Source organism: Toxotes jaculatrix, chromosome 13 (genome assembly GCF_017976425.1).
Source record: "Toxotes jaculatrix isolate fToxJac2 chromosome 13, fToxJac2.pri, whole genome shotgun sequence".
Classification (NCBI taxonomy): domain Eukaryota; kingdom Metazoa; phylum Chordata; class Actinopteri; family Toxotidae; genus Toxotes; species Toxotes jaculatrix.
In genome coordinates this window covers 20,500,405-20,515,114 of record NC_054406.1, presented here as the reverse complement: position 1 = coordinate 20,515,114, position 14,710 = coordinate 20,500,405, and the positions used below count along the sequence as shown (strand labels likewise).

The 14,710-nt window shown below is 43.0% G+C and overlaps 1 protein-coding gene across 1 annotated transcript in view; it reads right to left on the bottom strand.

Annotated features, from left to right (window-relative positions):
• LOC121192112 (retinoic acid receptor alpha-A-like) overlaps nucleotides 1-14,710 on the bottom strand; it is a 67,367-nt gene that overhangs the window by 25,932 nt on the left and 26,725 nt on the right. Inside the window, exon 3 of the mRNA XM_041053675.1 lies at nucleotides 7,354-7,495. Coding sequence (XP_040909609.1) covers nucleotides 7,354-7,495 — 142 coding nt within the window. The remainder of the gene's footprint in view (nucleotides 1-7,353; nucleotides 7,496-14,710) is intronic.

Below are 14,710 nucleotides of genomic sequence, written 5' to 3'. Positions count from 1 at the left end.
TTTTTGTTTTTTTTTTCACAAGTGAGGAAATAGAAGAGTTGCAGCTGTAGCACGCTGCTTACTGCTAATGATGCTAATGCTAACATCCAACGACTGATGGCTTATCTCCATAATCACGTATTAACCCAGTGGATGGTTTAGAGTCCTACTGGTTGGCGTCCAACTCAAATATCGTATCTGTTTTTATCAACAGGGTTTCAGACCCTTGAACTAGTCTCCGTTTGAAATGATGTACTGACTGAGCCTGAAGAAGAGCACATGGATCAAAACATCAGTGGTGGATGTGGATTTCACATTGTTTCATTGGTCCAGTATCTGTTTTCTGTTTTATTGGATGTGCACATTGTCAGAGGCCTACTTTCAGACTGCAGTTTTTTTCTAATTGTTAGCTGCACATAGTCTCAGACCCAAATCAGTCACGAGCAGGGAGTTCAGATGCTGTATGTATCTTTTTAATTGAGACATATAGGACACATTTCACCCACATCTTGTCCTCACTGACCATCCCACTGCATCAAAATAAAAGAGCGTCAATATGATTTTCTGCTTCACAGCATGAGACTGAATGTTTTGGTCAGCTGTGGCCTCGTGCTGATAACTCCGATGAGAGGTAGCACTAACAGGCTGACATTAATCACTCCATACATTTGACCTACATCTTTGACCTACATCATATGACTGAATATACATATAAGAGAATTTCCACTTCATCAAGTGTGATTATCCAATTAGCGAAGCAAACTTTGACAGTGACAGTGTTAATTACTTCACAGACTAAATTAAGATTCAGATAAACACTAATGATGAAACAAAGAAGAGAGGGGTCCTGGGCACAGACTGGGGCCAGTTACCATCAACTTTCCTCTGTATTTCCTGCTTCATACCTGGCAGCTATAATCCATAATAAAAGATGTAAAATGAAACCAGCGATGGGAGAATTGATCCTAACCTTGTCTGTCATTAGGGTTTAGAGAGTCAGTGCGGGGACAGTGCAGAGTGTTTGACTGGCAGAGGTTAGAGAGCTCTGAGCTTTGTTCTGTCTGCTGCTCCACAGAGAAAAGCTGCCATCGCTGAACACAGCAGCAGGAGATAAAACAGACAGCAGTTACTCGTGGACCAGTAGACCTGATACATCGACATCAGGTATGGGACAGTGTTGTGATTCAAAACAAGAAATGAAAAAGTGACAGAAAAAAAGTGATGTTTTTACATTACATTCTTATTATTATTAATCAAATGTGTCTTGTATCATTTGACTGAATGAGTTACATGAGCAGTGTCAGAAACCACATCTGTACAATGTCAGTTTTTTTAAAAAGTGAAATGTGGATGTGAATGTGTCACATGAAATTACATGTGAAACTGGTTTAATCTGTGATTTTCGAATGTGAAAAATCAAATGATCTGCCCACAGTAAATGTGAATTAGTCACATATAGAGGTGACCGATCGATGATTGGTCAGCTGTGTGGAGAAGAGTCAGTAAGGCAGGCTTTAACTTCACTCTCAGCTCTATTTAAAAAAAAACAAAGAAAAAAAAAGTTTTACAACAGTTTCTGTCACATTACATTTGACCAACAGTGCAACATTATGAATGTCTTCCAGGAGACACTGTCTGATGGTCGGTTGGACAACACACAGCATTACCTGAGCCTTACTCATCCAACCTAACTGAAGCACCTATCCCAGGTGAGTGATGGAGGATTTTACCCACTGTGATGGCCACAGTCTCACCAAAGAATTCAGCCTTTTTGATGCTCACAATGTTTAGAGAAAAATACCAACTGTACTGAACCGTCTGAAAGAGCAACTTATAATCTCTGAAAGCTCTGGCTAATTGTGCTGAAATGCCGTCAGTGCTAAGTGCCTTCACTGAGAGAGGGCAGACAGTCACGGTGGGTGTGTGAGGGTGAAACCAGGCGGTCCATGAACGTCTCTATAGACACACATACACACATGATACAAAAACACTTAGCCCCATGGCAGGAGGGGGGGGGGGGGGGGGTGGTACAGAGTAATGGTATAAAAAGGGGGATGGTCCACAATCTGTTCAAATGTGTGTGTGTATGTCATTTGTCACAGTGCAGTGACAGTCCGTGTCTGTCGAGGGGGTTGCGGTCTTCACACAGGCCGGCGAGCCACGAGATGTGATTTAGAAAGACAGCGACGTGGCAAGTGCCCCCCCCACCCCCGGCCCCAGCCCCCACTCACCCAGGGCAATCAATTACCGTCGCACTCCAAGAAAATTACCGTGAGTATGAGCAGGCACATCGAAACGATGCATCAGACAAGAAGCCATTAAAATATATGTCTTTTTAATAACCACAAAAAGGGGAACCCATCCAGCGCAGGGACTCTCATGGTAATGTAGTGCCTGTGATCACTGCTCCTGACTTCCACATGTAAAGTATCTGCACTTTTATCTTTTACTGGCCTTTAAGGATCTATCTGGATCCCTGAGCGCTGTTTTTTATGTAAAATTTTATGACTTCTTGAGAGCTAAATGGGCATTCAGACTGAAAACAGCGCTGCGTAAAAAGCACAAGAGGCTGCACTGGTGTGGGGGGGGTGTTGTTCAAGGTACATTTGAGATGATGAAATACAATCCTCCGCAGCTTCTTATAGTTACTTAAGTCATGACTATGAAACAGGGTTTTACAGCTCTGGACATTTATAACAGTCTGTTTTATTCTCTGGTCTTGAGGTAAACAGTAGAAATACAGTGTTCACGTTACAAGGCAGTCTAGTGTGGTGCTGTTAGGGAGTATGTTGCATTCCGTTGTTCAACTTTTTTTCCTGGCTGACCTTGTGCTTTTTTTTTTTCTTGCCAGAGCTCAGAGCTGTCTGCATTGGCACGCATGGTGTCAATGACCCAGGGGGCTGCTTTTTTTTAATTTTTTTTACACAATCTAGAAAGTCACGTTTGACAGTTCCCAGTTTATACACCCAGGAGACATAAGCATTCATGTCCAGCAGTGTTTATAGTGACCTAATGAATGACAATGCAGTATCACTGTTAAACAACTTAATCAACTCCTGAATAGAATAGAATAGAATGCCTTTTATTGTCATTGTACATCTTTTACATATACAACGAGATGGAAAATGGAGAAATATAGGTGGGTCTTTAAGGTGGCAGATGTTCCACTTTCTACAGCAGCTATTTGCCAACTTTGTTCCCCTGCTGTTGGTGCTGAGCAGGTAGTGTGCAGCGGGTCTAACTGAACGTCTTCACTTAAACCAGCTGCCTGTTACAGCTGGAAACCAGGCCTATGAGAACAGTGACACTGAACCTAAACTGCTGAAAGATGCTGAAAACTGTTTCAGAATGTCATGATCCAATTCAGTTTTTTTTTCCCGACAAAGTTCCCAGTGACCCTAAAGCACGAGCGCACTTTTGCAACATCATGATTATGGCTGACAAAACATAACGCAATATTCCCTAATAGTCCCACATCCACATTACAACCAAAACCCAATTAACTGCTTGGAACGCAGTCTTCAGTATTTACAGATAAACATAACCTCTTTACTGGTGGAAAGAATATAGGTCACTGCCACTCTGCTGGTCTTTGAAATGAAACCGTTTGAGCGCTCCTGCACAAACCATCTGATTTCAATCCAAAAACAAAAGCTGAAAATGTGGTTTAAGCACTCGCAAGAGCTGGTGTGCTTCCCGCCTGAAAAGAGTGGCTGGGTGAAAAACCTCCACCCAGCCACTCTGCCAGGATTTGAGGGGGGAACTGTGAATGAGCGAGTGTCAAGTGTTTTTGAAGTGCTCTCCAGAGTGTTAGACCAGGGGATGAAGTGAGTGGGAATCAGGCACACTGGTAAATACACTCTTCACAGCGATGCCCACTGTCACACTCCCATCCCTCGGTTTTCTAAGACACTCATGTCTCCCTCCTTTAGTCAAAGAGCAATGTCCCACCCTCTGTCTTTTGTCCTGCTCTTTATTTTATTTTATTTTTTTCACAGCTGCTTCAAGCCCCCTGGTGCAGCCTGGCATGTTTTTTTTTTCTCTGCTCTGCTGCTTTAGCAGGATGTTGTGTGGTTCGGGGGGCAGCAAGCATGGATGACGGCCTTTGTTGAGAAGCCACCAGCCAGCCATCTGCGTGCTGCCAAGCTCTGCACAGTGTCTCTGCAAGCAAACAGATGCAGCGGTAAATAAACACCATCTATCTGGAGCCCACGTGGTCCAGCCCGGGCCACTTGCCACAGCACTTAACATGGCAGCTCCCTAACACTAACCAGGTGGGTGTCGAGGAACGATGATAAGTCTTTGCTGCAGCCAGAGCTTTGAGTCTAAGCAAATGGCCCTAATCAGGTGGAGGAGTGGAGGGGGGGGGGGGGGTCAGATGGGAAACCAGCATTGTTAAAATATGACCTTGGAACAGGAGGGGGATTAGGGTGCCACATACGCAACTTAGAAGTGATAAGATAGGATTGTATCATGATCGTCTTGATTGTCTCATTGCTAGTTAAGAGGCTTTTTCCACTCTGACAAGATTAAACAGCTTTTGGCAAATATGCTTATTTGGGATCAAATCCAGACTCAAACAAAAACAAATGTATATTAGTCTCGTTTATGTGCATCCAGCGTGGAGAGATACACTATCTGATGCAAGCTGATGGAAATGTCAGTTTTGCAGGAATTTGGTCAAAAACAAAAGTACTGAGAAACTGAGTTGCTGGTGACACCACATGAAAAGTCAGGGGATCACCAAAGCCATCAGGATTCATCCTCTGTGTCACACTACACGGCAGTCCAAGGAGATTACTGACACTGTTGAATTTGCGTCCCTCAGGTTAAACTTGCAGACTTCCCTGTATCCTCTCAGTAATACCTGCGAGTATCCCTGGTAACCTTCATGCCAAGAAAACCCAGAAAAAGAAAACAGTTCTCCAGTACACACAACAAAAGCCAAGGCTCTCTACCTGTACGGCCACTAGTTTGTGTGTGACCTTGGATAAGGATCAGAATACACCTAAAAATGTTGAGCTGTGACTTTCACAAAACCCTAAACAAGCTTTTGTAAATGCTTGTGCACATTGTGTAAATATTATGTGCATAATGACAGTGGAGCTATTGAAAATTTGCTGTCAGAAGCGTCAGTACATCCAGAATGTTTTCTTTCAAAACCTAATTTCTGTCAAACTTCTGTACAATCACAATGCACAGTGCATGTGTAAACAGCTCCTCTGCACATTCACCTGATTAATAATGGATCACATCAGTACTCATGACACTATGAGACTCATGATCGCTGAAATAATACAGACACAAATTGTGTAAGGATGCATTCAGTCACATACCTGCTGGCGCAGCATACACTCATGGACACACACACACACACACACTCAAAATAATGCTCTCTTTGTGTTCCACTCCAAGTAGCAGTTCAGTTTCTTTCAGAGGCACATGATAGCAGCAGTCTGGTGACCAAAAGCAGATGTTTCCATTCCATCTTCTGACTCAGGCCTTAGACTGAACTGTTGACACCCTACTTTCATTATGAAATAACTACCACTACAACATACAGGCTTTTCAGGTGGCATTTGGCCTGTGGCAATTATTCGTTTACATACAGTACACTGACACAGTACTGCTACTACTGAATCTGAACACGAAAGAAAGACTGATGTTGTAGATTTTTTTCTTTTACATTTTTCCTTTCAGTCTGACTAAATTCCATTGATGCTGCTGAACCTGTGATGTTTGATGAAGGAGAAATGGAGCACAAAAATGTGCTTCCATTTTGTGTGCAGCGTTTTCCCTTGCCTCAGACATACCTATCCAGTTATTAGTCATTCCTTGTGACTTTGGACCCAGTTTTGGAAAACCTTTGGTTTGCAGTCTTTGTATTCTCTTCGTAACAGTTGCTTTGCATCTTGGTACACAGAGGACCCCACTTCGTCAAATACTTACAAGTCAGACATTTTGTGCGACATCTTATGTCCCTGAGGGAGGAAAACCTCTCTCATGTCCCTGTAGGCACGTTTCTGTCCTTAGGCTCTACCCCACATGGATCGATGTCAGTTCTATATTCTTCCATCCCAAATGTAAGCTGCTCCCCCATGTCAGCCATTAGAACTGAATGGGAACAGGATCTAGATTTTCAGATCATTTCTAGATTTCAGATTACAATGGGACCTGGCCTTAGCAAGGTACACTATTCTATATGCACAAAAAACAGCCATTGGAATATAGAAGGTATTGACATTTAATGCAAACAACTCTTCATGTGATCTCAGATGACGCCAGGCCTTTCTAAGTTCAACAATACAATAATAACACAAGACCATAGTCTCTATATATCAGCTATGGTTGCTGAGAGATGTGGGACAAAATTGTAAACCCCAAGCCCCAACAATGAACACAACATCCAGTCAGTATGGACCTTGTGAAGCAGGCGTTCAAAGCAGGAAGCTAAGGACACCATCATTTCACCTCTATCCATGAATATAGGATAGGGAATAGTCCCCTTTCTCATCAGTGGCCCTGTGGGGGGGTTTAGCCTGAGGACATCAAGGCATCATCTTTTCCATGACTCCTCTGCTGAGGTGTGAAACAGCATAAGAGAAAGAAGCATGGAGCTAATGGAGCATGACTTGGACCTGAGCTATAAATGCTGATGCAATCAAAGGATGCCAATAACCTGTGAAATGCAAACTCTTCCGAACGATGACAACGGAGCAGAGGGAATGTGGGGGGCCTCCACAGCAGCAAGTGGCCAGGTTTTCCTAAATACAGTATCGGAAAAGTCTAGTATTTAAGGGAAAAGTCATAAGTTTCATTTTAGGCTCAGTGTTGTTTTTATCTGTTCATCACATAATTTATAAAGAAACCAGTGGGTGGATGTTTGACAGAACACTGGGGAATGACGGATGCAGCTCTCCTTCACAGGCTGGTTGCAACATACATGAGACTGGATGGCATCAGTGATATCAACTCTGCTACTATAACAGTCACTCCTCTGCAGAAGCTCCAGCTCAGATGATTAGCCCTGAATTAGTCCTAAGTGAAAACATCTGTGTGGGTTCACAGGGCCTTTTCAATTTAGCCAAGAAGAGCCACTCTTTATTTACTCAGAAAGTATTAAAATGTGAAGACACCAGACTAGTTATGGCTCAAAAATAATGTAGGTGCTTTTTGAACAGGAAATTAAAATAAAAATTGTATTTTTAAATGTAAAAAAAAAAAAAGAATCACTGACTTCCCTAAATGATATTGTTGTCAGGGTGGAAAAGCCTCTGACACCAGAGAAGAACAAATCTTTCCTTTCAAAGCCATGACAACATTTAATTGAAGTCCGTATCAGTGCACAATGTAAATGGGGTTGGTGAAACTCACACTCTTTGGACATTCCCACTCCAAAGCACTTCTGCAGGCGGCAGTACTGACAGCGGTTCCTCGTCACCTTGTTGATAATGCAGTTCTTCTCCCGGTGACACGTGTACACCATGTTCTTCTGGATGCTTCGGCGGAAAAAACCCTGAGGAGACAGACACAGACAGAGAACGGGAGGTGTTCATGAAAAGAAGACTCTCGCAACCTCATTTTGCTTCTAATCTTCTGAGGCCACCTATTTTATACAAAATCCAGTCGGCATCATTGAAATGCCAGTCTGACGAGAGACTGCCTAACAATTGCCATTAAGGGCTGAGAGAAAAGAGAGGCAGTGTATCCCTGCTGGGAGCTGTGTGCAGCTTCAAATGTTGGATCTAAGCTCAGAGACAGAGTACTAGTGGGAACAGAGAGTGAAGAACCTCAGGGTATCAAACACTGAGGCTGCTGGTGCACTATGGAAGAACAACTGAGGACTTTGGTGCAGCTGTGGGTTTGGAGCTCCACATCTGAACCTGACAAGGTGACATTGAGCTTCTGTGGAAAACCAAAGCCACTTTTCTTTCTAAAGACTGCTGTCATTGTAATTCAGTGGTACAACAGCTAAGTAATGGACGCTAACTGGACCCGTTCAATATTTAGAGCTAAAAATACTAATTAATGAAAACATGTGGCTCCATCACCAGCTGTGACAGTGGTAGAGCTCTGAATTTAAAGGAGGAATCATTACAGTGAGATGCTCTGGGGTTCACATCGAGCTCAGGAGATGAACTTTCAACTCTAAGATAGCTAAAAATGGCAACTTTAAAATGATCTAACCATGATGACTTAATTTCCAACACTTTGCTTTAAATAGAAAACCTTGCAAATGTACACCTCCATCTTTGTGAGCACATTCAGTGACTTAATGCATACCTAAATGCTTAACCTCAAAATGACAAAATGTACATAAAATGTAAACATGGATGTACCATTAGATGTTGTAGTAGTCAGGTCCTTGCAATATTTCCCTGGTCAATGAAGCAGAGTTCTGAATGTTCCAGCCTCCATTTAGAAACACAAGGCCACACATTTTTAGAGTCCTATCTGTAGCTGTTCTGCTTGTGTGATGCCAGAAATGACCCTTCTTAACCACTGGAGCCCTCTTTATCTAAAACCACATTTAGTTATTTGGTGTGACAGTCCAAGTGTTCTGTTGAAGGAGAGTGATAATGAAGATGGTGTGGATCCTCCTTGAAGGTCTTGGTGCACAGAAACAGAGGCCGAGCTCAGCTGCGTCTGTTGCTGAGCAGAGTGACAGAAAACAGAGGAGCATCTGTAGGAAGCTGGAGTCTTCACTGATTTTTTCCCTCTTGATATTAATTTTCCATAGCTCTGGGGTCTTTTGCAATGATCGTCCATCATCCAGGCCCTTTTGCACTGGGTTGGGGGAGTGGGGGGGTATGGGGGTGGAGGGAGGAGGGGGGTTTAAAATTCCATTTACCATAGCTGCCTGTGACGGATGGGACCTTGCCTTTTCATTAGTGAAGCAGGATGCACGATGGGTAACAGATTAGATCACAGGAGTGAAACGGCTGACTCTGTAGCCCATCTCGCCTCGGCCTCGAGCATCCGTCAAGCGCCGCAACGCCCACTTGGTAGCACAGACGCTAACCAAAAGCAGCCAATCGTGCCTCAGCTTTGATGACACATGACCAGTCCGAGGTCACCTCCCCTCAGTTGGTATTATTCATTTTCTTAATAGAGGCCTTTATCCTGGCTGATGTAAGCCAAGTGAGTTGGTAGACATTACCTGTGAGGTCTGATGGATGACCATGGAAGCGGCCTGCATCACCATTAGCTGCCATATAACTGTGTTCAGGTTGGGTGCAGAACCCAAGGCTACTCAGGTACTTATGTCATTCAAAGCTGAGAGCATGCAGGTCACTTAGCCTTGGAAATCTATGCTTGTGTGTATGTGTGTGTGAGACAAGTGCTGTACAGTGTGCTAGGGGTTATACTGGTTATACTTTGTGTGTTGTGCACTTACAGCAGACTGTTTCCTAAGACAGATTTGCATTTTGTGAGCTTCAGCTATCTGGGGAAGGTTTGTTGACAGTTCAAGGCCTACGCTGTGATGCTCTTCATTTAAACTTTCCTCATCCACATTATGGATATATTACATTAAATATACACACTGATGGGGAAAAGGAAACAAAATTTTCTGGCATGAGAAAGGTATAGAGTCCTGGCAACTAGGTCTCTGGAGCAGCAGAGGGGACTATTTCTGCAAGGAGACTGTGCCATTATTTCTTTTGAATGTAATTTTAATGCTGTGAACACCAGACAGTTCCAGTCACCTCCACTGTATCAAAATGGAGGCAGAAATCTCAGAGATCTCCTGGAGATAACCAGAGATAAGTGACAAAAATGCTCTGTCATGATTTGGCTCAACCAACACTAATTCAGAATTCATTCAAAAGCAACTTTAAAGATGCACTAAGGAATATTTTTATATAAACAATGGATCAAACAGCTATGTTATGTGAAATGTGTCATGTGTAGTGACAAACCCATACAGAATTGTCACCCAGCTCTGCAGTTCCCCTCAGTGTTTTACTGTCTTTCAGATCAGTTTTGTTTTTGCTCAACTTTGCTGTTTTGATTCAGTCTCACTGTTCTTGTCAAACTCTGTTGTAACCTCTCTTATAAGCCTGTTGTTTGTGAAGCAGCAACAAAAAGCAGACAAAGTTAGCTACTAGCTGGTGAACATAGTGGAGCATTTATCAGTGAAAGAGCCAAATATTTTACTCAGGAGCTGGTAGAGACCAAAACAGAGCTAAAAGGAGAGTGAATATTGGACTTATATTCATCAGGTGGAAACAGATGTGACTTCCACATGTTGCTCCCATACTGCAGGTTGTGTAAATATGTAGTTCTTTGCTTAAATGTTCATCATATCCATTTTAAAATGTGATCATATGTCAGTGTTGTGTTTCCAGCTTGTTGCACTGCCCCCATGTGGCTAAGTTCAATTCCTTCAAAATAACCCCTGAGTGCAACGAGCCCTCAGCTTTTGCCAGAAGAGACTTTTGTATAGTGTTTGTTGAGTGAGCTGTGTAAACCCAGGGCTACTGCAGATCCATTGGATGTAAAAACACTTATTGCCGCAAGGAATGTGCATGTGCCTGAGCCTCGGGCATCTGCTGCAATGTAGATATGATCATGATTCATGACTATTAGAGATGTGTTGTAGAACATGTAGGAAAGAGTGCCGGGAACAAAGCGTGATGCACTGTTATTAACAAGCTCCTGGAGGATGTTGATATCTCATGTATAAAAGAGACTTTACAAGCTAAACAAGATCTGGATAAACTTAATTCTGTTTACAATGATTTCCATGTGGCAGGAGACTCCACAGCAGATCTAAGAATGGGAATACTGCATGGCAGAACACCTGGGGATGCCGTTCTTTGGCATAAGAAATAGGATCCACTCTGACTAGGGTAAAGGTAGACTTGTGAATTAAAGTTGTACATAGTAAGAATGTTTATGTAATCTTAAATGTTTATACTCCTTATAAATGCTACAGAAAAGAGGATGAATACATTAACAGACTTGCTTTTAGAAGTTCTTTAATCAAAGGAAGCGAATATTCATGTATATTTATGGGTGAAATGAATACTGACCACTCAGGTAATAACTCTCTATTTGGTCAACAGTTACATATTGTCTGGATCATAGTACACATACAGCTGAACCCCACAATTGTCTAGAGAGAGTTGAGATCTTGTATGGACTGATCACCACAGATCACACAGCTGTCTGTATGATTTTAAATGTTGCAAGTCTACCTGAGTTGACAAGTAATGTTAGGCATGAACAAAGATTGAAACCAGACTGGTCAAAGATTACAGAAGATAACTTCTGGCCTTACAACTCAACTGTAAGAACCAAACCCACAGTAGTGATGTATGTATAATCTATGGTAATATTGTGAATTGCTTAAATAATGGCAGTAAATCATTGTGGCAAAAAAGGGCTAAACGTCATAATTTCAGGCCAGGATGGAATGAGTGTATAAATCATATAAACATTAAGAAAATGCTTTTCCTTACTTTTAATTCTGTGAACTTAAAAAAAACCCAAAACAAAACATGAATTATGTCATGCTCAAAAGTTTGGGCTCCTCACTAAGTCAGTGTTCTTGATGTAGGAGTTTTCTCCTACCATTCCTGGGGATCACCTCAAGGTCTGAGATATTTTTAGTCTGCCTTGCACACAGCGTGTTTTAGATCAGTGATGTTCATGTCAGGGGGCTGTGGGGGCCGTTCCAAAAGCCTCAGCTTGTGTTTTTAGAAGTAGTTCATGGTGGATTTTGAGGTTTGCTTTTGATCGCTGTACTGCAGGACATCTGCATCCAGAATTTGCTGATATTTAGAGGAATGCACTCTTCTCTGAATCCGTGCAGTGCTTCCTGTGCCACACGTTTCCACACAACCCCAAAAAATAATGTTTCCACGCCCCATGTTTAACAGTTGGATTGGTGTTTCATCCAATACAGCTCATTTTTTCCCCCTTCCAAACACATATTTTGTGATTGTGGCCAAAAAAGCTCAATTTGCACTTCGTCTCTCTACACCACATGCTTCCAAAATGACTCCAGCTTGTCCAAATGTTGACTTGTAGACTTCAGACGCTGACTTCTGTGATAAGGTTGCAGCAAGCTTCTGTCTGCAAGCTACTGATGGCTCTTCAGTGTAGACCCTGTTTAAGCATCAATCGCAGTCATAGGGGATTTCACTTTGCCTTTCAGCCGAGCACGCTTGGCAGTTTTATTTTACAGTTTTCTCGTCCTTCCAGATCTTGTCTCGACTTCCACAGTTCCCCTTTGAAGAGTCAGAGAATTTATCAGCTGTGGAAATGTCATCAGCTGATCATTCCTAACAACAAGTCTTGACCAGCCTTACAAGTCCTAACAAGTTGAATACAGAAGGGTGCTCAAACTTTTGCTTGCAGCCGTAGAGAACTGTCTGTATGATTTTACCAGTTTTCTTCAACAGCAAACAGAGATCTCTGCACTGATGTAAACACAGACAGAAGCTCTAGTTTTGTTATGATAAAATCATTTTGATCCTCTGCCAAGAAAATCTAGCTCACTCTTGCGAAGCAGTTTCTTTGTGGAAGCTCCCAGCACCAAGTGTCAGGTCAGGTCATTGTGGGTTCGTACAGGCCTTTATCTGAATGTGCTCGAGCTCATTTAACTCCCACTCTGCCTCTGACTCATTGTCTTCTTGGATTTAGCCTTTCTTCAGATGTTGTACCAGGACCAAATAAGTTCACAAGGAAATCCGTGTTGTCTGCAGATTGTTCAAGTATCTTTGAATCAAATTTCTAATATCATTTCCCATGGACTGTCTGGCTCAAGCTGCTGAGTATCCTCACAGCTGGAAGGAAGAAGCTTTTGTGGAGTGTGGTGAGAGCGGGTGGAGAGAGGTTCACCTTCTTGAGCCAATGCAGTAAGTGGAGATGCTGCTGTGCTTTCTTGGAGAGTACTTACAGAAACTTTGTGCTGCTCACCCTCTACACAGCGGTGCCAGCGGTGTGTGTTCAGCACGTGTCTCTCTGAAGCTGATGATAATCTCCTTCATATTTAGGGTAAAGGTTGCTATCGTCTCATGAGCAAACTTGAATGAAGCTTACAGATTCAGTGCAGTCATATATCAGCAGTGTGAACAGGAGTGGGCTGAGTGCACAGCCCTGGTGAGTGCCTGTACTCAGTGTGGTGCTGCAGGAAGTGTAAATGCAAATCTGGATTGATTGTGGCCTACCTGTGAGAAAGTCCAGGATGTCATTACAGAGGGAGGTGTTTAGGCTTAGCTGCGCCTTCATGATCAGGTGTTGTGGGAGGATTGTGTTGAAGGCTGAGCTAATCAGTGAATATCATCCTGACAGATGTGTTCTTTTTTTCCCCAGGTGGGACAGTGCTGGGTGGAGAGGTCACAGCGTCTTCAGTGGAGCGGTAAGCAAACTGTAGGGGGTCAAGTGTGATGGGGAGGCTGGACTTCATGTGCTGGAGGACTAGCCTCTTGAAGCACTTCATGATGATAGGTGTGACTGCTTTGTGGTGCTACACCACACAGGCTGCTTTGTGAGGGTGGTGTCCTCTCACACCACTTTTGGCACTTCTTCTGCGAGAGGCTGCTGCATGTGTACATGCACTGCCATGGTCTTTTTGTTTGTTTGTTTTCTTGTTTGTTGGAGGGGGTTTTCTTGCTGCAAATGGCAAAGTGTCCATAAAAATGTATATTGTTCTTTTAAACAATTGATCCTTGATTTTAGACAAAGGCAGAGAAAAACAGATTTCTGTCACTGATTGGTTCAAATCACCATTTCCAGCTGCCTTTTTACTATCCTTATTTTATCTTTTGAAAATACACATGCCTACATACATGACATTGTGCTAGAAGACAGACTAAAGCCAACAGGTCCTAGATGAAAAGTCTGCATCCTCCTCAGCAGATGATCCATTTAGAGGACATGGAAATAACACTCCCCATGCTACAATGAGTGGAATAAAAAATTCATAAAGTCTATTCAAAATCTAATATCTTATCATTTAAATTTTAAATGTATGTGCATAGCTCTGCTGTGGTCAGTGTGCCTGACTGAAGCCTGTAGCATGGCTGATCAGGGTATTTTTTTATTCATCACGCCTCATGGGCTGATTTCTCGTATCGTTTTGTGTGTAATTATTGTCCGTGGATGTGTCGTCAGATCAGTGATTCTCAGTGACCAGCCACCGGAGCACACTGCAGCCTCGCTCTCATTGCTTCTGTCATGCATTAGAGCTGAATATTCTGTCATTCAGCGTTCAGCAGCACAGGTGAACAGATGCCGCGACTCAGAGCACTTCATCTCTACAACCCTCCAGGGACCATCAGTGTCTGAGATGACACTGAGATTCACACAATCATCACATCTGCTCTTTTTGCCTTGATTTTTTTTTCCTCTTTTTCCACCCTTTCTTTTTCTCATCAGTATTTTCTCTTTTCCTCCTCTCCTTTCATTCCTGTCTGCCACCACAGGACACAAGTGTTGACCTGAGACTGTAGACTGCTCTGACATTTGCCAGCGTGTGCCCTGCGGGTTTACTCATTTGAAGCTTATAAATGTGCAACCAAAGGACACCCCTGAGCTGAGTGTTGTACAAAGGTGTTTACCTAGGTAGAGTGCAGTGGGGGGGAGGGGGTGGGCTGCTGCCGGGCTAAATAAATTGTAGGATCAGAGGTTTAAGCTGCGGGTGACACACTGAGAATGAATCCCACCTGGTACACGAGGATGCAGAGGAGGGCAGAGCTGCTAACACCTCAGTTTAACCTCC